Genomic DNA, 26,400 nt, shown 5'->3' with positions numbered 1-26,400 from the left:
TGAAGACATCTAACACTTGCATTTGTCCCTTAACAGCCCACAAAAGTAACCGGTGATCGGCTTCACTTCTTTTCTGATTTTGTTTACATTCACACTTGTCACCTGTTTCTAATAGACTTATTGCAGAACATTTAAAAAGGCTTCAGGGAGAGTATTGAGTGAGACTTGCTTCAGTGCATATTTCTGCCTGGAGGAATTCTTTGAAGTAATGGTCTGCTAAGTAACTTCACTGCATTGAGCTCAATAGTTCCTCCACACTACTCACAGGAATGATTTTTCTTTTTGCATTCAGCAATAGTTTAAAACAATCATCTGAACCATGCTTATTTTAAAGTGAGGAACGTTTGGAAAATGCACAGGCTTGTATTTGAGTATGTGTGCAGTAGGAAGGCTTTCCAGATTGTCCAGCTCTCCTGCAATCTAATGGGTTATTTGTCATCTGCAGAGTAAAGGATTTTTAAAAGTCAAGTCAGGACCGACTCCCTCCCTATCCTTTCTCTCACCCTCTCACCCTCCCTCTCTTTCCCACTACCCCCCTGACACTAGCAATGGGAGATCGATAGGTTATTGATCAACTCTCTCTATCGCCAACCCACCAGACTAATCACCTTAACACCAGCCCAACTCTCTCTCCTCCTTTCTCTCTCCTCTTCGTATTTCCTGTTGCTCTCTGCTCACGTCCCTCGCTCTGTTGCTCTGTGTCACACTCAGAGTAAACGCTGCTTTATTCACGCCTTTAAAGCTCAAAGCCAGCTTGATGAGTTTCCTCCTCTGAAGTAAACACACACACCGTTTAAATTCTCCCAATTTGAAATGCTCCCTCTTGTATCTCCATTTCCACTTGCCAATAATCTGCAAACGTGATCTATGTGGTGGTGCATTAGATAAAACAAGAACATTTCACATTGTGGCATGTGATCTTCATCCATCTCTCATTTCTCTGTCCTCCTCTCCTTCGCTCCCTGCCTCCATCTCTCTCCGTCTATCTTTGTTTGAGGGCTAAATCGATGTGTATGAAACCAGCATATTTCTCTGCCCCCTGCTATAGGCGGCCTTAGGTAAACAGAAATGGAGAGGCTTGTTTTACTGTGAATTACTTCTGTACTTTTTTTGGCTTTTTAGGGTTCTTTTTGTGACAATTTAAGCATTTAAAGCTTGGTTGGCAAACATTGAAGCTTGCAGTAAAGAAATCTCATATTTTCACGGAGAAGTTAGAAAGCAGAGCCGATGGCAGGCTGTTTTATAGATTTGTCTGGATTTACTATTTGCACTATCAACTCAAACCTTTCCGGGCATAAATCAGACTCACTTTGGTTCTCACTACTTTTATTTTACCCCTAAATAACTAATTTGTCTCGTAGGGCATTACAATCTGTACAACGATAAGGAGAAGATTTACACCGACAGGAATAACCTTTTTCTGTCTGTTCTAAGCAGAAAATATTTTAAAGTTCTCAAATTTAAATCTTGAATTTTCCCAGGTAAGATCAACAAATGATCAACATGTTAGCACGGAGAGTCTGTACAGCCAACTCCAGAGGTCATACATGTTTTTGTTGGTCTTTGTTTTTTTTCTTTCGATCAGGCAGGCAAATGATGTCCAATGCGTCCCTTTTGGGTATACGATCTTTTAGTGGTGGAGCTGACTAAAAATCTTTTGCTTTGCCTCTGTACGGTGTAGATAAGAGTCTCCCCCTTATATTAGCCTCAAACTGCACTGAGTGATGCGATGACAAGCAGATAATCCCTGGAGAAGCCAGGTGACCTTTGACCTTTGGATATAAAATGGTTGTAGATGATGTTTCTCTCAATATAAAGCAGTTAAAATGATAAGTGTGGGAAAATGTTGTGGAATTTGTTATCCGATCCATTTAGATCATATAGGCTAATCGACTCTCCGAGAATGAATTTCTGAAGCTACAAACAAATAATTATCAATTTTGTTTACCATCTTTTAGATAGAAATCTTTGGCCAAAGCAGTAGCACTTACAGTAATTTGGTTTATTAAAAGCTAATGTACCTTTAGGGTTCTTGCAGAGTTGAATTTGTATCTTCATGGCTACTTGTTGTAAGTTGCTTTGGATAAAAGCACCAGCTAAAATGTAATGCAGAATCATAATGCCAACTGCAGAAACAGTATGGCTGTATAAACACACACACACACACACACACACACACACACACACACACACACACACACACACACACACACACACACACACACACACACACACACACACACACACACACACACACACACACACACACACACACCTCGCATGAGAATTGATTGACTATTCCGTCTCAATACATCTCTCCTTCTGTTACTTAGCAACCGGTGCCTGAGAGGATATGGCTGCTGCAGAAGTTGTACTCCTGTGCATTTTTGGTTGATAAAGAGATATGATTCATGAACATGTCAAAATCACTGTGTGGTGAAAATGCTGGTATAAATATGGTCTGTGGATCTTAGTTCCTCAAAGTGATTCTCGGGAAATACTCCCAAGCTGTAATAGAGTTGCAATCAATGACAAGAATATTCTAATTTGGTATTTAAGTGCCAATTGAGCGAGGGGTTTAAGTTTATGAATTGTTTTAATCTATCAAATGTTTTCAGTGGTTGACGCCACAATAACATGTAAGATCAAACTGCTTTTGTGTTGGTAGAAAACCTGTAACTTAATAATTATTCAATAAGTAGTTATTATAATAGCATACATTTTGTATGTGCATTTGGATTCTTTTATAATGCAGACACTTTTGACACTGCTTATTTCATTTATATACTATGAAATTGTTAATTTTCCTTTTATCTCTGACCTAATGAATTAATAATGCTGACTTGTAATTTCTTATCCTGAAAAAAAGACAATAGATCGAGTAGTTTCTCACTTTGTAGGCACACACTACTTTTCCTCACAACATGATTTAACTCCTAGGGTTTCAGGGTCTCTCACTCCTGGATGGGGGAAATACTCAGAATACAGAAATATAAATACTAATAAAGGACTGGCTTTTCTAAAGCCAGTTGAGTAGCACTTGAAATGTTTTTGCTCTATGAAACCTGATGTACTTTTATGATTCTGTTTTCTTCAAGTTGTATTTTGTTGGATGAACGCACTTATTGTAAGTCGCTTTGGATAAAAGCGTCAGCTAAATGCAATGTAATGTAATGTAATGTAATAAATGTCTACCACAACACTCCAATTCTGCTTCATAAATCTGTTATTTTATTATTTACAAAACACTTGAGAATTTATTGTATTTTTTAAATGATGCCTTCATTGCTTTACAAGCCTATGGTGAGTACCTCTTATTGAAACACGTCCCACATGCTGTAATTAGTCAAATAATTGCATTTCACCTGAATGCATTTAAACTTCAGATTATTACCCATATACATGAAAATAATCTCATATTGCCTGCAAGTAATGTATGCAATATTTAAGATATCTTTTTTAACTTAAATTTAAAAAAATGTAACAGACATCACTCTGATTTTCCACAACAGATGATTCGGATCTACAGAGAAAAATACCAAATATTGTTGACATGGCCAAAGGTATAGATATTTGAATACATTATTTTTACCAACTATTTTTCAGATTTACTATTCAAAGCTCTTTCATCAGTGTGCAGATTGTGTCTGTGGAAGGTCCAGGACTTTCTTTTTCCAGCCTACATGTTTAGTTAGTTTTTTGGATCACTATCCCCTTTTAGATGTATCTTTGTCACCTTACAGCAAACTCGATATATTTTGTTAGTCTTTTGCAAAACATGTAATATTGGGTCATTCTTCAGAAAAGGTGGAATCTGGGTGATACAAATCTGCTGAAATATATTCCTTCTAAAAACATCTAAAACCTGTTAAATAGCAATAACTAACTCTTAACTTGATGAATCCACAACAAGTAGAGCTTAAAATATTTTTATTTTTTAAATGATTTGTATACTTTATACAAAGCTTATTTGTATAGGAATGTCACTGGTGTTACGTGTTACCAGGAAGAAGAGTAACACCAGTGACGGTAACACCAGTGACAATTTGGAGAAAACACTACCATTTTAACAAAATGGCTGCAATGTGTCAGACCAAATGTGGCTTCAGTCAATATCAAAATCGTTTAACTCTTCAATACAATACATTTTCCCATTCCAATGTTCACCCCTAGGGCTATGCAATGAGTAACACTAATGACAGACTTGAAAGACGCATGTAAAATTTGAAGATAAAAGGACACCTTTAACAAACAAAGTAAGAAGTATCTGACTTTCCTTATGTCTCCACTGCACTGCCTCAAATGATCTCTTGTTACAGGAGGCACTTCAGAGACAGTACATTATTTAAAAAATAAAAGCGTTTTGTGTAGCAGTAACACCAATGACGTAATTTTGGGTGACTGACATTTATTTGATATTATTAATAATAATTTGCGGGTTTTTTTACCATTTCAGTGCTATATTTAATGTATGTAATGTTATGTAAATATAAATTAGATGTATTTATTGAAAAAAAAATCTTTTAAATTAAAACTATAGGCTCCACTTCCATGTATGATCAAAGTGACAAGGCAGTTCCTTGAACTTGGCCTTTTAAATAAATTGCAATTTACGTATAAAACCATTTTTTATTTATTTTTTATTTAGTACCATTGCAAAGACAATCTCTTTTTATTCAACATATATAATGAATGTGAGTATTAGGTCAACGTCATGTATTTTGGTGTCTGCAAAAGTAAGTGACAGCACTTCCACCTTTTCTGTAGAATGACCCCATTATGTTATGTGACCAAAGGAGTCGTTTTGTAATTTACTGTATTTGCACATAAATAAACTGCGATGTGCTACGATGCATTCAGTGCCCAACAGCATATGTTGACGACCAAAAGCTAATTTGTCTGCAAAATAAACAAAATGTTGCTGTCAGGGTAACAACAATTATAATTAGGCTACGTTAGAAATCCCAAAATTGGTGAATAGTGAATTATAGGGAAGATGCACACAAAACATTTCTTGTCACCCAACCAATATGTTGACCTTTTTAAACCAAAGTAAATTAATAAATTAATAAATTACTATTTTAACTCTTATATTGAATTATGTAATGCTCCTCAAAAGTAAAATCTTACTTTTCACATTTACACATGACAAGATCTCCTCCTCAGAAAACAATGATAGGCCTATATCTACGATGGAAGATGTTCAGCTCGGTGCTAAACCCAAATAACACACTCATATTGATGTTACAAATACAGGCGACAAATAAATGAACAAATAAGAGGAATATTTAGTTTTCTTTGTCTTCATCGAAATAACATCTCGCCTGCACGAAGGTAAATTACAGGCCCACACGGACATCATTATTAACCGTATTGAAAGGAGGAGGAAGCACACGTTTTGCTCAATAAGATAATAAAACAACACAGCTGACATTTATTTTTTTCCAACATATTCCTGATACCAGTCATTCATGTGCTACAGGTCAACAACGCCTCACCGCTGAAACGATCTCACACAAATGCCTCTGTGTTTAGGAAACAACGCCGAGCGAGATGGAAGTGATCGATGATCAATTTATCGAATGAGGCGATCCATTTCTGAACTTTAGGGGAAACAGCTTAACCACACGGAGCTTTATGATATCCAGCAATAACAGTTAGTGTGGGTGAACGTTTCATTTAAACACTTTTCTTGTTGGAATTATTTGTGAAACCGTACTCTTCTAGGCCATATTTCCCGAAGATCTGGCAATAACAATTAGAAAAGGTGAATTTAGAAACTTCGGCAAACATTTTTTTATTTTACGTTTATTTTTGGTTGCAGGAAAAGATTCCTGAAGCTCACACGTTTGCTCACCAAAGTGTGCGTGCATGTGTCCGAGTGCGCGAGTGCGTTTACGCTGTTATTTAATTCTCTTATAAAAATGAGCCTTAATCCTTTAGATTTAGACCAAGGTTTATTATTTTAAGAACACATTTTAGAATGTAGTTAACCAAGCCAATATTATTTTAATAAACTTGTTCAAGCAATACATTCATTCTTAAGCATTGTTTATAAGTTGTAAAACAACTACAATACATGCTTTATTTAACATTATTTTGGAAGCTCACATACCTGAATACTAACATTGTCTTTCTGTGAATATATGCAATATGGAAAAAATATATACATGTTAATGGGAAATGTCTTATTTTTTAAATTATTAGGAACAATAAAACATGAAATGCTTAAAAAGAAGCAAATGTCCTTTCTAAATTGTTTCACGGCTTACACACACACACGCAGGCGCGCACACACACACACACACACACACACACACACACACACACACACACACACACACACACACACACACACACACACGCACACACACACGCACACACACACACACACACACACACACACACACACACACACACACACACACACACACACACACACACACACACACACACACACACACACACACACACACACACACACACACAGTCAGATGAAACGGACAGCAGCAGCATATCGGCAGCACATGGGTGAAGAAGCGGAAGCTCCTCGCATCAATCCGCGGCACCGAGCCCGGTTACTGCTCCTCCAGCTCACCGAGGGACGAGGGTTCATTCATTTATTTTAGTGAGCAGAGAGATTAGACACCTAACACACTGAAGATCCGACTGTCTGCAAAATAAATACAATTAATTGTGAATTAAACAATACACCATGACATTAAACAAATATATAACCTCAGGTTCTATTATTATTAAATAGCCTAGCATTGTTAAAAAGTTATTTAGGCCTACATTTCATTCCACTACCATATAAAGAAGCATATTGATTTAACATAAAATCACAGTGACCCATCTGCCTCTCAAGTCAAGGGGATATTGGCTTTTTATTTGCTTCTTTATTTAGGCCAATGTTAAAGTAGCCCGTTTACTGTTATAAATCATATATTCTAAACCTAAACTTTTGTTCTTAAGCTAAAGTTCCCTTTCCTTTGGGTTCTGGCTATTTGTAATGTGTCAAAGGACAAATATGATTACCATAATATTATTTATTATGGAGGTTATTGTTGTAAGCAGACGACACTGAAGTTGGTCTCTGGACTTGGTGAACTTCGCACAAACCAAAGGGCTGTCCTGTCATTGGTCTGCAGCGCTGGGATCCTAACTCGCTTTGTGACCTCCTTCACCCCCCCCCCACCCTCCCCCCACCGGCCTGCGCCACGTCATTAATCTCTGTCAATCAATACTTCGATCAGGTTTATCACTAAGCGCATAAATGCAAAACCATACAGTCCGTGGGAAAACAAAGTTTATCTGTAAAGAACTCCTGTATCCGGAAACTGATACTGACTGTATTTTATACATATTTCACATCTTGCCATCACCTGTCTTTCTGCATGTCACTTTGTACAATTGATATAATCCACTGTCAAAATGTTTCTGTAGCCTATACTTCTAAATATGTATGTTGCCTAGTGAAACTGTATATTGTAGGGTAGCCTATTATATTTATTCAGCATTCTTCTTTATATTGTGTATTATTTAGATACTTTAGTGATGTATTTTCTATTGTCATTAATTTGTTGTTAACCTTTTTTTCTTTCTTTTTTTTTACAACATTTGTATCTTATTCTATCTTTTATATTTTTAACTCACTTGTTATGTTAGACAACAATGCTGCTGGGACAAAAATAATTTCCCAATTTAGATTGAAAATCTATCAGTGTGAACAGGTAGGCTATGTACGCGTGCACACGCCCACACACAGTCAGATGCACTATTTCTAATACTTAAACTTCTACATATTTAATTATAGCGCTATCATGTGAACGTGTAGGATAACCAGTGTGAGGCATTCGGATTTCACTGGATGCTTTTTAATCCCAGTTAGTTTTATCCCAGAATATAGGAAACTCCTACCCGCCCCATATTTTAAATCTACAGAGGCGCGCTCCCTGACGCGCAGCTCAGCCTCTCATAGTGGCCGCGCTGTTGGACCAGAGATGAGATACAGCCCGAGAGAGCCCCACATGAAGGCATAGAGCACCACGGAGAGACTCGGTTCTGCAGCTTCTTCTGAACACCAGAATTTATCTGCACCGCGCTGGGTTGATCGTACAGTCTTCATCGATGGATTGGCGTTCCAAAGGTGTACTCAGTTTATCGCTCCAGGAGGGCTAAGGGCTAAGAAAGAGCGTGAGAGGCAGGAGCGAGAGACAGGGGGAGAGGGTGGGGAGGGTGGGACATATCCTTTCAGATATGGAGCTCACCATGGAGAACCTCCACAGCCTCTCATCGCACTCCCAGGCGGGAGACCTCATGAGCTCACCGCACGCTCGGCCGTCGCCGTCCCCGAGCTCCAATCCCCGGAACCTGGTCGCCCACGGTCCCGGCTCGCGGTCAGCCATGGTGTCCGGCATGGCCTCGCTCCTGGAGGGCTCCGGCGGGGACTACCGGACAGACCCATCATCGCTGTCCGGACACCTGCACCCGTCCATCAGCATGTGCGAGACCGGGATGAGCTTCAGTAACACGTACACCACCCTCACCCCCCTGCAGCATCTACCTTCCATATCCACCGTCTCGGATAAATTTCACCCCACGCACTCACACCACCACGCTGCCGCCCATCAGCGACTCTCTGCCGGGAACGTAAGCGGAAGTTTCACGCTGATGCGGGACGACCACCGGGGGCTCGCCTCCATGGGAAATATTTACAGCCACTACCCCAAAGAGATGTCCGTGCCCGGCATGGGTCACGGCTCGCTCTCCCCTCTGTCCAGCGGGCTGGGCTCTTTGCACAACTCCCAGCAGCCTCTGTCAGCCTACGGGCCGAGCGCGCACCTCTCCAATGAAACAAAGATGCTCTCTCCGGTGTCCGGGTTTGAGTCCCACGCGTCCATGCTGTCCCGGAGTGACCAGGAGCACCTGGCGAGGAGTTTAGGGGGCCACGGCCACGGTATGATCTCCAACCTCAACGGCATGCACCATCACCCGCACAGTCACCTGCACTCCCAGGCGAATGGCGCGGTGATGCTTGGGGACCGGGAGATGCACGGCCACGGAGCCGGGCAGGGAGTATCAGGATCCGGCATGCAGGGGGAGGAAATTAACACGAAGGAAGTGGCTCAGCGGATAACGGCCGAGTTAAAGCGATACTCCATCCCGCAGGCCATATTCGCGCAGAGGATCTTGAGCCGGTCGCAGGGAACCCTCTCAGACCTGCTGAGGAACCCCAAACCCTGGGGCAAGCTCAAGTCAGGCCGGGAGACCTTCAGGAGGATGTGGAAGTGGCTGCAGGAGCCCGAGTTTCAAAGGATGTCTGCTCTCCGGCTGGCCGGTAAGACACTCTACTTTCAGTATTATTATTTCACATGAAAATATATTATTCTGAAGAAACAGCCCAGTCACCTTCCACCTTTATTTACCAAAGTATTAACATACACACTGAACGAACTTGCACTGGCCTAAAACATTCAGCACCACGGTTCACCCGGCTAAAACAAAGCGCGCAGTCATAGCGGTTTAAGATCAACACTTTACGCTAAAATCATAAGCAAATATAGCCTATAGTTTTCTTATTTTATAGTATTCGAGAAATCACAGCTCTTTTAAATGATTGTTTTGGGTGTGGGTATTTCGTTTACGCAGGCTGTTGTAGACCACATTTGCAGGTCTATATTTTTGATCGGCACACAGCAAATCGCCATTGATTCACAATAAACCTCGAAATAGTTGCCCTCCCCCGACGCATTTTCCCCTCCCTCTCTCTGCCCGACTATAAACACACAGCGGTGGTGGTGCTGGGGTTACTGGGACAACTAGTTGCGCGGGAGAAGCGGGGTGACCCCAGGCTGCCTGATCAATAGCCAGTTCCCACTCTCCCTTTTAAATGTGGCACAAGGATCAATACTCGTATCAGAGCTGAAAGTCGCAATAACCACACGGTCTCTCCGGCTTTAGCACGCTGTAGTAAAAGCTCTAAATGTAGATCATAGACAGGTATGATGGCTGGTGTGAGACAAGCAGAGGAGTCAGATGAGAAGGAACTTCAACATGATTTCAATGGATTTAAAAAGAAAAATGTAAAACACTTATTATATTTTGCCCTTACCAGAACACGTACAGATGTAAAAAACCTTACATCAGAAATGTATCTCCAACACTGCCTACATGTGACCCCAATATATATTTCAAAACAACCATATCAAAATGTTCTGATGTAATATTGATTGCAGCTGAGATGTGGATTGCTAACAGCAGGGACCAGTAGGCCTAAAGATAAGAACCTATGGAGCATCTAGAGTTTTTAGGACAGAAAAACAACAGGCAAAACATTAATAGTAATTCTGCCACATTTTGCATTTGTATGGCACCGTATGTGACTATGATTATCAGAATCAATACATTAGAGAATCGAGCACCTATAAAAAGTATACACTTGTCGTTTTTAATGTTGAATAGTTTTAAAATGTTGAATTAGATGAGTTGTTTTGTTTTTTGACACTGGTTATTTTTCTGATAACAGAAGATAGATAGATAGATAGATAGATATATAGATGGATAGATAGATAGATAGATAGATAGATAGATAGATAGATAGGTAGATAGATAGATAGATAGATAGATGGATAGATAGATAGATAGATAGATAGATAGATAGATAGATAGATAGATAGATAGATAGATAGATAGATAGATAGATAGATAGATAGATAGATAGATAGATAGATAGATAGATAGATAGATAGATAGATAGATGGATGGATACACACTGTAGATGGATAGATAGATAGATAGAAAGATGGGTAGATAAATAGCTGAGGATTAGTGGCTGAGGCTGTGAGTGTCATTAATAGTGTAGTTCTGTCCTTTCAGTGTTTGCATGGCTTTGCACATAGGAGATCAATAAGGCCGTTTCCCCTTCCCAACCCCCTTCTCTCCCACTCCCTGGTGCTCTCCCTCTCTGTTTTTCTTTCTCTGTCTCTCCCTCTCTGCAGCTTATGACAATAATATCGCTTACCTTCCCCTGGTTAACCTGGCAACAGGCAGGCAGGTTGTTTGGCTTCAGTAGATGCGCTACAGAACAAAACAAAAAATCATGACTGGACTGGAGGATGAACGAGAGCTGTTTCATAGAGTCAAACAATGCACACAGCCATTTTACACTCTCCCTGCTCGCCCATCTTTTCATGCCCATCAAACTTGCCTGTGGCATGAAAGATTTATAGCAGTCTGCTGTTTCTCATATTTTCTGAAGACTCTGAATGGACTAATTTGGGATGTACAAAACTTCATTCGGCCCATGTTAAGTGCAAAAGCGAGAAAAGCAAAACTGACATATGGAAAAAGAGCCTGGAGATGCCATTGATTGAGAGAGGGCAGGCAGGTTTTGGCTTTGTGTGAACAGCCAGATAGAGGCAGGGTAGTGAAAGGATCAATACCGACCTTAATAATTGATAAGTATAAGGGAGACGGAGGGGAGAGGGGAAGAAAGAGAGAGGCAGAGAGCGGTGGTGTAAGCGCTTGTAACAGCATCTTCTAGGTAAGCAAAGTCAAATCTGTGGTTAACAGCTAAGGACCACACACCTAAACACCACGGCAGGGAGTGTGTTAGTGGTTTTCAAGAACGCTGTTTACATCCCAAAACATCCTGTATGGAATATCAACAGCTGAGATCTGACACCAAGGATGGTGTGGACTCCGAGTGCTAAAAAAACACATATTTATGAGGCTGGAAAAGGAAGCCTCTCTGAGCATTTATAACAAAAGAACTGCAATATTTGCAGTGAAATCAGGAAGGCTGCTGTTTGACCACTAACATAAAAGATCAGAGCTTAAGAGCCTCTTACAGTAGACAAAGAGCATCAGAGCATCCAGTTGCCTATCAAGTCGTAGTAATGAGTGCTTTCTGCTCATGTCAGCGAATCCTCAAAGCAATCCAAGGTTGTTATGTCATTTGATTTTAAAGGTTGCAATGCTTTATGGGGTTTGTAATGCGCCTTTATGGAGGCATGCAAGCACATTTCACCCGGCGTGTGCGTCTGTGAGCGTGTGTTTCTGTGTGAGTGCTTCCACATATGTGTGTGTGACTGGGTTATAGAGTGTGTCTGCACTATACATTGTTCAGGCTTATCTGACTCACTCTGAATCAGTATTGATTTCCTCTCCTCTGCTCTCTTCGGCTCTCTCTCTCTCTCCCTGCCTTCCTCCTTCCTCCCCCTTCTCTCTCTTCTGGCTCTGTACATCAGCAAAGCAGATCCTTTGACTTTCACCCTTATTTCATTTCTGCTCTCTGGTCATCTCTTTCTGTCAGAGACAGGACTCATTTTGGAACACCGGAGTGAAATATGTTGACACTCAGTATGAATGATAATGAATGTGTCCAGACTTAGGAAGACTCTGTAATATTAATAACACAGTCACAAACACTTTATACAACACAAATCCAAAGCCACATGTTTTGAATTACCTGATGAACTGATGAGATTAGATGTTTGTGGTTATTATGATCTATCCTCCCATTATTTCAACCCCATCAAACTAGAATAGAAGAATAGAATATAATGTGTGTTGTCATTATACAAAGTATAACAACATTTCTTTGGCATGATGCAGATCAGCAGCACAAAGTTTGATAGTGGTCGTCTATAATGAGACTAGGTGACACAAATATAAACAACCCTCCACCTTTTTTTGAGTAGCTCTTGCATTATTTTCTTCTGATACATTTTAACACACATATGTCAACAGGGCGAGAATACTGTTTTTTGGATCACGCAACTCTGTGTGTGTGTGTGTGTGTGTGTGTGTGTGTGTGTGTGTGTGTGTGTGTGTGTGTGTGTGTGTGTGTGTGTGTGTGTGTGTGTGTGTGTGTGTGTGTGTGTGTTTGAGAAAGAAAGAGGGAGAGAGAGTGAGAGGGAAAGGGAAAGTGTGTGGATGAATGTTTATAATGAGGATTACATCCGAGCAGAGAATTATTTTAGCAAAACTTGATCAGTTACTTAAATTCCCATTTAGCGAATTGTTGTTGTATTAATTGTTTTGATTTGCCCGGCAGGACAGGCTTTCTTATATTAAGTGAATTCTCAATACATTTCCAGCTAACTGATAACCGGTATCTCAAAGAGTGTTAGTAGCTTTATATTCTACAATATTACACTATTAATCATAATTTAAATCAATATATCGATATAGCAGGCCGCACACATTTTAGTATTTTAGAGCAAAGTACTCCTTCTTATCAAATTAAAAAATGAACTGTTGAAACGCTTGCGATAATAAAAGGGAAAATAAACATCCGGGCAATTCAAAGCGTGTTTGAGGCTTCAATCAAACACATTCTCCCCTCAAAAAACAATTGAATTTGAATCGGTCAAACTGTTATTTGCCTTGTCTTTTTTTGGAAATATCATACGTTTCTAAGATAATAATAATAAAGGTGTCTACGTTTTTCGGACAACCTGATCTCACCAGAATGCGTGACTCCACCACGACTCCTTAACACCACATTGCGTGGTGGAGTCACTAACTTTGTTACATGTACGTGTCGGCACCACGCAAACAACCCCAATGTAAAGTGAATGAGGCTCCTTGGTCGTGGTGCACACACGCATTTCTACAACGTCCTGCAGTGAGCTTTGTATTATATAAAACGTTTGTCAAATCTATTTTATAGCTTGTAGTAACTCACGGGAGGCTTATTTTTATTTTATTTGTATTCATAATCATTTGTATTTTTCGTCAGAATGTAGGCGGGTCATTCTACAGAAAAGGTGGAATCTGGGTGATACAAATCTGCTGAAATATATTCCTTCTAAAAACATCTAAAACCTGTTAAATAGCAATAACTAACTCTTAACTTGATGAATCCACAACAAGTAGAGCTTAAAGTATTTTTATTATTTTTATTATTTTTATACTTTATACAAAGTTTATTTGTATAGGAATGTCACTGGTGTTACGTGTTACCAGGAAGAAGAGTAACACCAGTGACAATTTGGAGAAAACACTACCATTTTAACAAAATGGCTGCAATGTGTCAATGTGGCTTCAGTCAATATCAAAATCGTTTAACTCTTCAATACAATACATTTTCCCATTCCAATGTTCACCCCTAGGGCTATGCAATGAGTAACACTAATGAGAGACTTGAAAGACTCATGTAAAATTTGAAGATAAAATGACACCTTTAACAAACAAAGTAAGAAGTATCTGACTTTCCTTATGCACTGCACTGCACTGCCTCAAATTATCTCTTGTTACAGGAGGCACTTCAGAGACAGTACATTACTTCAAAAATAAAAGCGTTTTGTGTAGCAGTAACACCAATGACGTAATTTTGGGTGACTGACATTTATTTGATATTATTAATAATAATTTGCGTTTTTTTTTTACCATTTCAGTGCTATATTTAATGTATGTAATGTTATGTAAATATAAATTAGATTTATTTATTGAAAAAAAAATCTTTTAAATTAAAACTATAGGCTCCACTTCCATGTATGATCAAAGTGACAAGGCAGTTCCTTGAACTTGGCATTTTAAATAAATTGCAATTTACGTATAAAACCATTTTTTATTTATTTTTTATTTAGTACCATTGCAAAGACAATCTCTATTTATTCAACATATATAATGAATGTGAGTATTAGGTCAACATCATGTATTTTGGTGTCTGCAAAAGTAAGTGACAGCACTTCCACCTTTTCTGTAGAATGACCCAGGCCTATTATGGTGCATTAGTTACCAATTTTTGTTCTCAAAAAACAGTGCATTGTGTGTCACGCATTCTGGTGAGATCAGGTTGGACAAAGGAGCCTCATTCACTTTACATTGGGGTTGTTTGCGTGGTGCCGACACATAAATGTAACAAAGTTAGTGACTCCACCACGCAATGTGGTGTTAAGGAGTCGTGGTGGAGTCACGCATTCTGATGAGATCAGGTTGTTTTCGGAATGCTGAAGATATTTATTTTCTCTTCCTTCTCGGAAGTTCGTTTTTAGTTTCGTGGCACCGAGAACTCGTTTTGTATTAAGCAGCAAATGTTTAAAGCTGTGCTCTCTTGATTCAATTGGCCCTTTTATTCTGAGCTGTTTTGGAGTAAATAAAGTGACCGTTTAGTTGTAGGGGAAGAGGAGAGGCATTAAACACGGTTTATAGACTAAAAGCCGATAGCTGATAGGCTTTAAAGCTGCCGATCACTCGTCTCAACAGGACAACACAAGCTTTACATTGACAAATAAACGAAAGCTTTCAAATAATCCAATCCTAATCAATTGGGAGTCTTTTTTTAAAGACGGTTTGGTTTTGTTTCACCGCTGCTGTATGTTAATGCGGGTGGGGTTAATGGCGTTTTCCTTTTCCCAGCAATGAATAGGCCTATAATATGATCAATATAATCAATAAGCGTACATCTGAGAGGTGTGACAGAGAGTGATTGACGCCAAACTGTTTCTCGCTTGCAGTAGTCCGTCCAGGGCGGGAGAGGGCCCGTCTCTCCGGACACAAAGCCCGGTCTCATCCGTCCGTCCAGGCGCCGAGTAGCAGCAGCACGGTGCGGTTAGTTCACCGTCTGCCCCCTCATGCCCCATCTACACTTACACTTACACACACTTACACACTTACACACTTACACACTTACACACACACACACACACACACACACACACACACACACACACACACACACACACACACACACACACACACACACACACACACACACACACACACACACACACCACACACACACACACACACACACCCCACACACACACACACACACACACTGTTAAACTTAGTCACAAACATGCCTTTTTCATCTCATCACAGCACAGGATTTAGATAAATAGATGGATATATGGCCTTTTAAATATGACTCACATTCACTTATTGGCTTGCAACAACAAAACTGTCATCTGAGAATATCATGTCACTCCTGCATATTTAACATTTCAGGCAGTGTCTTTAGTCCAAATGCTATTGTTAGCCTGGATGCATGATCACTTCTCTTGGCTGTTTGAGGGTCACTGTGCAGAATGATGCATGCACAGCGTTTAACACAGGTTTGTCTGTGTTCACCTGAGCCAATTGCTGGTCAAAATGCAATTTATTCCATTGTGGTCTTGACTTTTAAAGCCTCCTGTCCACCTAAAGTTAAATAGATTGTTAGTGATGTATCGGAGAAAGCTTGTGTCTTGTGCCAATTCAAATATTGTGTGTGAAGGAGAACTATGACATTTCCAGAGTTTTAAATGGGAAGTGGTACTTATTTGATGGAAAACACATCTGCCACTTTGTATTTTTGCATGTCTTATCAAGAAGGGAAGTTTAAAGAAATTGACTGAATATCACAGATTGTTGTCCAATACAGTCGTTTTTGTCAGCCAGCTCCCTCTTAACTGTACTGTAGCTTCATGGCTGTCACATCCTGCAATATAACAAACCATCATCCAAACTGCTCTTCCCATCTTCATGTATAAGTGCAGTCTTATGGCAAACAGCAACCACTTAAGTGAGAGCAGCTCTTACTGTAAAGGAGGCACGAGGACAGCTTAACATGCTGCACATCCAGCATTTTGATATTGAGATCAGGAAGAGTTTGGCATTAAGCAAATGACCTTATATAGCATCATTGACACCAGGACAAATGAAATAGATAGACGACACAAGCAAGTGCCACTTGAGACTGCTGAGCCTTGTCTCTTCAGAAAAGCCCATTTGGTAAAGAGGCAACTGAAGATAGCCTAACACTGAGGTTCTGGTCTCAAGAGAGGCCGTTTTAATGAGCAGCTCCCTCTCTACTTTCCCTGTGGTCCTATTCATTGCTTGGGAAAGGATGTGCAGGGTCTCATTTGAGATGGATCTATTGATTATCTGAAATATGTATTGAGCAGGCCTGGTGCTAACTCCTCGGCTCCACTTGTTTGCTCTGCAGGCCTCGGAGCTGCAGAGAGGAGCTGATGGAGGAGAACCAGAGTGGTGTTGGCATTGTAAAATGGGCGGTAGCACAAGTTGTTCGAAAACAGGCATTACATATTAAATTATCACTATATTAGCACTAGCATTCAGTCATTACATTAGGGAGTATTGAGTTTGGTTTGAGACAGCACTTAGAGAGCCGCGAGGAGATTCTGGCATGGCTGGGCCTGAACCAATTGAATAAACGTTCCGTGAAATGGTTCTGAAGTGAGGATCAATCAATATGGGGGCTATCAATCTGAGGGCAAATTAAAACAATTGAGAAAAAACAACAAGAGGGAAACAGTTGAAGAAGTCCAGGAGGGTTCTGTGGTGCAGGGACAAACATATAACCTCCTCTGCTCAGGGAAATATCTTAATTATGCTTTGCTTGCAATAAAAGCAAGAACAATGGCAATTCAAACACATGCACGCTCACACACAGCCATGCATACACATGTGCACATTCATATTGATCCCCCCCACCCCACAGTCAAATCAGTTTACTGCTGTTGTCTAAAACCTGCTGTAAAGTCATCAATCATTTGCATACTACCTCCACACTGCAGCCAGCTCTCCCTCCTTTCCTCCCCCTCACCCTCTCTTCTTTTCTCCCCATCCTCTCCCATTTGCACAAAACTAGAATGGATATCATCCTCACTTTTGTTTATTTGCTTCACTTACACTACCACATCTCATGCACGCCTCACACTATGTATAAAATAATAATAATGACGTATTATGATCGGAGACATTCCTTTGTCCTCAGCTCTCACACTGGATGACTGCCACCCTTTTTCTGCAACATCTCCTTTGTTCTTCCTCAGATAAACAATTTATTCTCCATCTGTCTGTCACTAAGCGCGCTCCCGGGTATACTCCCCCATGCGAGGCAGTGCACGCACCACACACACGCACACACACACCTCGGTCTCGCGGATCGATGGGGATCGATCGGGTGGGGAAGGGAGCCCTGATTACTGGACCACGTGTTCAGGAGAAAACCGCGGAAAATCGATCATTGCAGCTTTTTAGGGCAGCAGAACAGAACAGACTCCCTTCAGTCTCCACAGCTACAGCAGGCACGGAGCACCGCTTCTTTGTCAGCATTTCACATCCCGCTCCTCCAGTTTCAACATCACACACAATGAAAACTATTTATCCTCCATAATCTTTTTTCTTTTTATTAACCCTCCTGTCGTGTTCGTTTCTTCCCTCCTTATCGTTGGTGTTCCAGTTCAGAATGTCTAACATTAACAAAAAAAACATGAAACATGACCACATTTTATTTATCACCATTTTAAACAGTAAACAATGTCTACATAGTAGAAAATACAATGAATAGACATTAAGATTTGACGATTTGTGGGTGTGTGCTATTTGATGGACGCACCCATTCATTTCCTACAATAGATTTCACAAAGTTGTCTTAACAACTCTCAAAATGTAATTAAAGTGGTGATTAGCAGTTTGGCATGTTCACATTTAAAACACAATATTTATGATTGATGAAAGTACATCGGTCAGATTTGACAGGAGGGTTATCCGAACTGTACAAGTAGACCAGGAGAATAAAGTAATGATCATGTTCCCACAGAAGACTAACTCGTCATCAACCAACATGAAGCAAATTCACTTTAAAGGTCAATCCTAGTGTTTTTTTATGCATGTTTTAGCCCATTATCCACAAACTCACTGCTCAGCCCACTTTGCATTACTGATGACCGTTTTCAAAGCTTCTGTGAGTTTTTAGATTGATTTCCTATCCTCCCGGCGGCCACTGGTTTCACTTCATTTCACTGCACTTTGATATTCAACTTGTAGAGATTAGAAACTTGCTTGAAACAGGGAATCCATCCCGATAAACAATTATTCGCATTGATGTTTTTTTTTGTTATTGTCACGTTTTAGCTATACTGCAGATGCAAGCAGGGGTCATTAAACCATTGGTCCTTCTTATGTTTATTTACGCATAAAGAAAAAGATTTATCATTTATCATTTGCAAGGGACTGTAAAATAAATGTGCCTGAAAACCCTCTAATGGCTGGAAAAGTGCTATTGTAACTACAGTTATGTAACATACACAATTTTTAGATAATTATCTTATTCTAAACACATTATAGAGACAGGGTTTAGCACTGTTCAAGTACTGTTTCAGAAATATATTAAAGAATAGTTGGACATCTGAGTGTCGATAGCTTTTGGAAAGAAGACTATGGATTTGTATCAACAAACTATGTTTATAGCCTAAATAAGTACATGATCGACGTTTGTATCTTAACTTTTGAACACACCAACAGGAAGAGTTTCAGAAAGAAGAAATTATAATTAAATTTGACTAAAACACAAGGATACTGTAAGCTTTCAAACAAGTTTCAGATCTTCTCAAGTTGATTGTCATAAAAGTATGAAATAAATGGAAAACAAAGGAAGCATAGAAGGTTAGAAATCAATGTGAAAACGTTTAGAGTACTTTGGAAAATAAGAAAAATATAATATATACATAATTGTTAAGGCTGGAACTTACATAAGTCAGGGTAATGGCCATTAAAAGATCCCAAGGGGAGGATACTTGCAGCCGATGTCTCCTTTTTTACTTGGAGAATCTGAAAGTCTGAGAGAATTTTTGTTTAGTTTTACTGACCACAGACGACTCACTTTCTCATCATTATTATACTTTCTGACTTTGTATCATCCTGCATGTCATTTAGGGAGGGGGCAATCTTTTAACTCAAAATGGGATACTGTCTATAGGCCGACCATATTCACGAGTACATTTTAGGGAGACACAGATTCAAATATCACATTACAACACACAGGCCCCACTGAAACATGCATGCACAAAACAATTGCATTTTACCATTTATAACCCTTTTTCACCATCTACTTTTTCCATAGGCCATTTTATTTGTCTGTCTTAAACCATTTTGCATTTCCCTTTATGTCCTCACTTCTTGTCTCATGAATCCCAATGTTGTTGCACATTTTTGAAATATTTTGCATTCAAGTCTGAACTTTGTATAACATTAAAGGATCATAGACTATTTTTAATACTAAAAGTCCTTCATGTGTTCTCTCCACCCCTTCCTCTCTCCAGCATGTAAACGTAAGGAGGAGGACCGAGGACGAGAGCGCAACCAGGTGCCAAAGAAGCAGCGACTGGTCTTCACAGACCTGCAGCGTCGCACCTTGGTAGCCATCTTCAGAGAGAACCGCCGCCCCTCCAAAGAGATGCAGATCACCATCTCACAGCAGCTCGGCCTGGAGCTCACCACCGTCTCCAACTTCTTCATGAATGCCCGCCGCCGCTCCACGGACCGCTGGGACTCGGAGGAGCTCGGTCACGGGGTGCACGGCCACGTCCACACTCCTCATGGAAACAACAACAACAACAACAACAACAACTCCTCACCGATCCAACCCGGCACCTCCTCTGCGGGGACTTTCTCCAAGGCCTGACGGTGGCGGGACGTGTGGTTGGACAGATGCATGGAGGATGGAGGGGAGGATGTTTTTAAGCACTGTAATCCTGCAGAGCTACAGGGTGTGTAGCTTCAGACCACTCATCTGATTCATCTGCTCACAGTGCTGATGACTTGTGCCGATGAATCAGAACCTTTCTAAGTGTTTTCTTTTTAATCAGAATGTTACTCTGAGGGGTTAACATGCATTTTTTTCAATTGTGGCTCTACAAACCAAAGATCCAGTAGCTTTAAAAGACTCAACCACATGTGGCTCTCCGTAAACTCTCCACTTCAACACCAAAGATAATCCATCTACACTAAAACCACCGTGTGGTAGCCTATAGCTAAAGCCTGATTTAGAAAACTCTGCTGATTGTCAAGATGTAAACATACCAAAGAATCACTCATGACAGATAGCTTTAAGAGAGGGAACATTGAGCAGACACACGTTGATCTTTACAAATCAGGCAGCAATCAGACAGAGGTGTCTGCTGGGCCGTGATGAACCACTCCTCATTTCAGTAGCAGACACTGAGGCTGATAGAGAGGTGCGTTTGTGTGTCAAGTGTCTGTGAAATGCTCTCGACAGGTCCTTTGACCCGCTAACCAAGCACCACCTCTGCATCACTGCAGGCGTGCGTGTGCATGTGCGTAATGTTCACATGCTTGGTCGCTGCTGGGGTCTAATTCCTCTGCAGCGATTCAACCTGCTGCACCTCAGTGTAACAGTGCCCCCTGCTGTCCATTCAACCCATATCTGAACATCCAGCAACAGAGTAGCCTGCAGCGTATATTTCTCTTAGGATAAAGACAAGCAGAAGTGTAGTCCTGCAATCACCCAACAAACTGAGACAAAATGATTACCCACAAACCCTTTGATACACATTTGAATGTTTGTTTCTTAAGACTCGTAAGGCGACTTGCTGTGTGGCCACGTGAGAGGTTATTTTCAGGTTACAAAAGGAGAACAATCAAACAGGGACGATACTCCCAGCGTTTAACAAAATTCTTATGCCCAAAGGTAGGGAGTGAGGGGGTGGTCTGCTCTGTTCTAGTGGCCAAACGCAGAGGTCAAATGTCACAATATAGGATTCTGAGTGCCAATGATGTTTGCCTCTTTATGATAATCAGAGAACAGGTGCAGGCCGCCCGTGTCAGGCCTGTGTTGTTACAACCGTCAAACTGCGAGCACCACTCGGGCACGCTGCCTATTCCATACCTCAGAAACACATTGATGTGATCGACATGAAACACAATGAAAATGAATGTAAATAGTATTTAATTTCATCTCTCTTTCTCTCTCTGTCTCTCTATCTATTCTCTATTTATCTACTCTCTTGCTACTCCCCCTGTTGTGTCTTTTATTTCTCCTTTCCTTAACTATTGATGCGGGTAATAATAGTACCATAGTCACATGGTTTCTCTCTTGTGACTACTGTGCTATGTTGTGCTGAATATGTAAAGAAGCACCTTGTTGACAAAATGAAAAAAACTTAAAGATGAAAAAAAAGAAGAATCAACAGACTGATCCTATGCACAGGCGGAGAAGGATTACCACAAATGACAAACTGTGCATATTTGTGAATGTATGTGATGGAAGGACCTGATCTCTGAAGCCCTTTGACTGTCACTGCATTCCTCTGCTGATGGATGTTTTTTGGTTACCATGAGAACCACCACATTACTTTGTGTCTTTTTTTATTTTATCTTTGTGGGCAAAGCCACTTGTTGTGTAGCATCTTCTAGCGGGAGATAATCATATTAGAGAGGAGGCGCAGACAGGAGGAGGAAGGGTGACGCAGGAACATCAGAGGCCCGCCATCTTCGGACTGGAAGGAAGCATTTTACTGACTTTCTTCCACAGTTTGGGTTCTGCCGTGCACTATAACAGATTCCCTGGTGGAGGTGTCACTTTAAAGACGTCCTCTAGAGTCCAGAGGGAAAAACTGTAGCTTTCAGTGCAGATATTAGAAGCTCAGACCCAGAGCGTTAGTGATGGAAACAATTGTGTGTGTGGCTACCTCACAGAATAGAGTGGACTGTGACACAGCCATCGATACCAAAGATACTTCTAGCCTGCCGTGTTCAAACTGGACCTGGGACGTGCACACACACACACACACACACACACACACACACACACACACACACACCACACACACACACACACACACACACACACACACACACACACACACACACACACACCACACACACACACACACACACACACACACACACACACACACACACAGAGAAATGCTTCTTATTGCACATACATCCACAGAGCAGTCGTGCTGCATGGCGAACACATTGAGGTGTTTGTTATGTGGGAAGTGTTGAGTGCCTTTTCCTTCAACAAAGGGATGGACTGCTCTGCACACACCCACACATGAACACACACAGTGTTCCAAGTGAAGGGGGGCACACACTGGGTGAAGGGGGAGCACCACAGGAGGAGGTCCTCATTACATCAAACAAGCAACTTTGATTTGAGTTTAAAACGCACTTTTTTTAACCCAATGAGGGGATACGATTGTTTACCGCCACCCTTTTGTTTTTAAATGTTGTTAACATGCTTGTGAGACAATGTCCTCTCACATCTTCAGGATACACACACCCACACACACTCCCACCAGAGATATTTTTGTGTAATTTGTAACCGAGTGTAGGTGTGTGTGTGTATCTGAATGTTTACAAAGATCCCGCTCTCTCATTGGCTCACATCTAAAACTTAAACCTTTGTAACAACCTACCCATGATCAATAAGTGCAGAAGTGATGAGACCTTTCAGCTCCAAAAAGATACTAGATGCCCCCCGCCGGTGACCCCCGCCCATCCAGACCCTCTTCGCTGGTCCCTCCGTCCAGTAGCATCACATCGAGGCAGGCATGTGTAGACAATTCATCTTGATATACCTCAAATCTTTATTGTAAAGGTTAATGTAGTGAAACAATAATGACAATGTTTAGCAATGAGAGTGACATTAAGGTCACAGCAAAATGATTGTTCGTTTTTTTTTATTTCTTTAAAGGAATGTGTGGAGTAAGCCGTCTTATGCTTTCACAACTTCTGATTAACATTAAATTATTGTTTGTAAGTTTGCACGTTGTCCTTTTTGGAGTAAAGAGAAAGAATAAAAGGAGGATTTGGAATAATTAAACAAGCAGGAAAGGACCATATATGATGATGTATGGGAGGACTTAATCAGTGACAAAAGATTGAGTACAATTTAGGAAGCATATTGTTAAATTGAAGGGTAAAATGACTCATCAAGGACGCACTAATTCCTGTTTTGCATCAGTTTTTGGCTTATTTTGTGTTTGAAGATTGTCTTCTTTGTGTGTTAAAGTGATTCCCATATTAAAAAAAGAGAACCAACCGAAGCACCTCTGTCATTAGGGTTGGGACAATTCTTTTATGCATGGATACTATATAGGTGTATATAAACTGCAGGATAAACTGTACCTCTACAGGTGGAGGAGAGGGGGAGAAACAAGGAAAAACAACTGGGTTTTGGTTTACAAATACATTCTTTTTTTAGCCCTGTGTTGTATGTGCTGTTTGTGTATTTGTATAAAATGTGTGTATTTGTACGTGTTTCAGCTTCATCGCTGTGTGTCTTTCCTCCTGTTGTATGTAACCCTTTCCTTTGTGTGGACGTAGTCTCCACACGTTCATGTCTGTATTTACCCTTTGTCTCATCACACAGGTGTGATTTTCTCTTGTTTTGTTCCTGTATTTCAGCTCGTCCTGTTTGAATCTGAATTCGACCGGCCTGGTGTTTGTATAGGAGCCGGCTGAATCACAAACAGACAGCCTGGCAGCTGAAATACGGGTTAATTCCAGTGCATCAAAATGGCGTCATTTCGTTATTTTTTGACAGAGCTCAGAGCTCTGTAAGCCCAGTGTCGATGTTCTCTCCCTCTTCCCTTACCAACCAATCAATCAGAACCAAGTGTCTTTGTGATGGTAGAAGACAATCAATTTCAAATAGAGCAGAGACAAAAAAAAAAGGAGGGCAAGGGAAAGAGAGCGATGGATGAGGGCAGAGAAAATGACTGGACAGGAGAGATGGGAGGAGGAAGGATGGCTCAGAGAAATCAGTGTGTGTGTGGTCACCTTTAACCTCTGCAGTGACCTTTATGGTGGGGGCTGAGGCACCCTGGACCCTCCCCAGGCCACGATGAAGGTGGTGGTGGAGGGGGTCTGACTTGTTAAGTGGACACCTAATCGAAGATGTTGATCAAATGCATACACACACACACACACACACACACACTTTTCTTCTGATCCTTATCTCCCAATACCAAAGGGACTCTGTTCGTCACGTTGATCTGCCTTCAGCCTGCGGGGGAAGAGTCGAGTAATAAATGAAACAAATAATACACTAAGTGAAAACCAGTATGGTTAAATTGTGTGTTTTGACTAAAATGAATAAAGAAACAAGCAATTGGCTGACTGACTTCATTTTCTGTGTGATGGTTTCTTACTGTGGTGCATTGTTGCCATCTGCTGGTGTAGATGAAAAATGTGTGGTAACCCCAGTGAAGAAAACACAGCGTCGCCATAGCCACGGTTACGAAAAAACTTCGCTTAAATGCTAGAATAACTTCCCCAGGATTGTAAATGTTTCCTTATTTAATATAGAAAAATACCTAAATGAAAACAAGGTTATAGTGGCTTTCATTTCTGAAAGCTTAATTCAAAGCCATGTTCTGGGCCCAGGAGTTCAAAACTTGTAATCTCAATCAGATCCGATCAGATTTTTAAATCCCATTTTCTGTGATCCAGGATCAGACAAATTGGCCAGATGTTGTCCCTGTAGTTCAAAGCAATTCAGGATAGGATCACCCTGATCCAGATTACGATTTTTCAAGATTACTAGATCCTGAATATCAGTGCTTTAATCCTACCGATCGCCATCTAGTGGATATGAAAATAATACAAGGAAGACAAGAGACCACATTGCGGAGACATTTATAATGTCTAATTATATTTTTAAATTTGAAAGGTGATGACAGATGATGGACTTTTTTTTGTTGAAGATATTTTTACTTTAATCTAAATTACATTTGTGATTGACAATCTTTGTTGTGATACTTTTATGAGCATAAACATTTATGTCATCAACATTTGGTTGAAAACAAAATAGGCCACCACAAACGTGAGCAAAAATAGAAAAATAAAATGTATTTCCCATGAAGGCTAAAAATTGTGTATTATTTCAGTCAACAAAGTTTGCCATCTTATTTAAATTGAAACATATTTTAAAATAAATTGTACAGTACATTTCGCTCTGGTAATCCACCCCTCTGGTGGGATCAGGATAATCCAGTGTTTTGGGATCAAATTGATCCCAATCCTGTGTTGTCGGTTTGAACTCGTTTTGAAGATTTGATCCAGATTAAAGCTTGGATTGGATTTCCTGATCTGATTGGATATCAAAGTGATCCTAATCCTGTTTTTTGGTTTTGAACTCCCCAAAATCCAAATCTGATCTGATCAGATAGGGATACAAAGTTTTGAACTCCTGGGCCCTGGTGAGGAATACTAATTCCTGTATGCCTTTAATGTTTGTATGTTGACCTAAAATAAGTAAAATACAACACTGCAAAGACCCAGTGTTTTTTCTCACTTATGTTTCTTAATTTTGAACACCCCAAGGGTTTCTTAAACCTCTCAGAAATAAATAAAACGAAATGACCTCAGTGGAAGGCCATGTTCAGTATACGATAGTGTGCTTCAAATGTAGCAGTAAAAGCACAGATGGAATGATGATATCAACGTCATGGTAGCCATGGTACTATTCTTACATTTTAGTTTTCCCAAGATGTTTTTGGACTGTTTTCCAATTTTTTTGATATGGTAAACCATCATATTTCTCATGTAGTGTAGCTTGCGTGAGAGTTTCTATGTTTTTTACGACACAAATGCTAACAAAAGCAGGAAACAAGAAGAGACACAGGACAC

The 26,400-nt window shown here is 40.4% G+C and overlaps 1 protein-coding gene across 3 annotated transcripts; it reads left to right on the top strand.

The window, feature by feature from the left end:
* The first annotated feature begins 8,254 nt into the window (after positions 1 to 8,254).
* onecut3b (one cut homeobox 3b) lies at positions 8,255 to 24,893 on the top strand. Of its 3 annotated transcripts, none has more exons than XM_034195940.1 (3): positions 8,255 to 9,340; positions 15,468 to 15,556; positions 20,061 to 20,428. In XM_034195940.1, exons 1-3 carry the CDS (start codon positions 8,260 to 8,262, stop codon positions 20,157 to 20,159), a joined length of 1,269 nt encoding a protein of 422 aa, XP_034051831.1. In that variant the 5' UTR covers positions 8,255 to 8,259; the 3' UTR covers positions 20,160 to 20,428. The 3 variants fall into 3 exon arrangements, with proteins under 3 accessions (XP_034051831.1, XP_034051832.1, XP_034051830.1); XM_034195941.1 differs by having other exon boundaries at positions 15,468 to 15,561; positions 20,061 to 20,117; XM_034195939.1 differs by lacking the exon at positions 15,468 to 15,556 and having other exon boundaries at positions 20,061 to 24,893.
* The last annotated feature ends 1,507 nt before the right edge of the window (positions 24,894 to 26,400 follow it).

The sequence above is a fragment of the Gymnodraco acuticeps genome, unplaced genomic scaffold (assembly GCF_902827175.1).
Source record: "Gymnodraco acuticeps unplaced genomic scaffold, fGymAcu1.1, whole genome shotgun sequence".
Lineage (NCBI taxonomy): Eukaryota > Metazoa > Chordata > Actinopteri > Perciformes > Bathydraconidae > Gymnodraco > Gymnodraco acuticeps.
The sequence above is the reverse complement of the archived record's forward strand: the minus strand, read 5'-3'. Positions and strand labels throughout refer to the sequence as shown.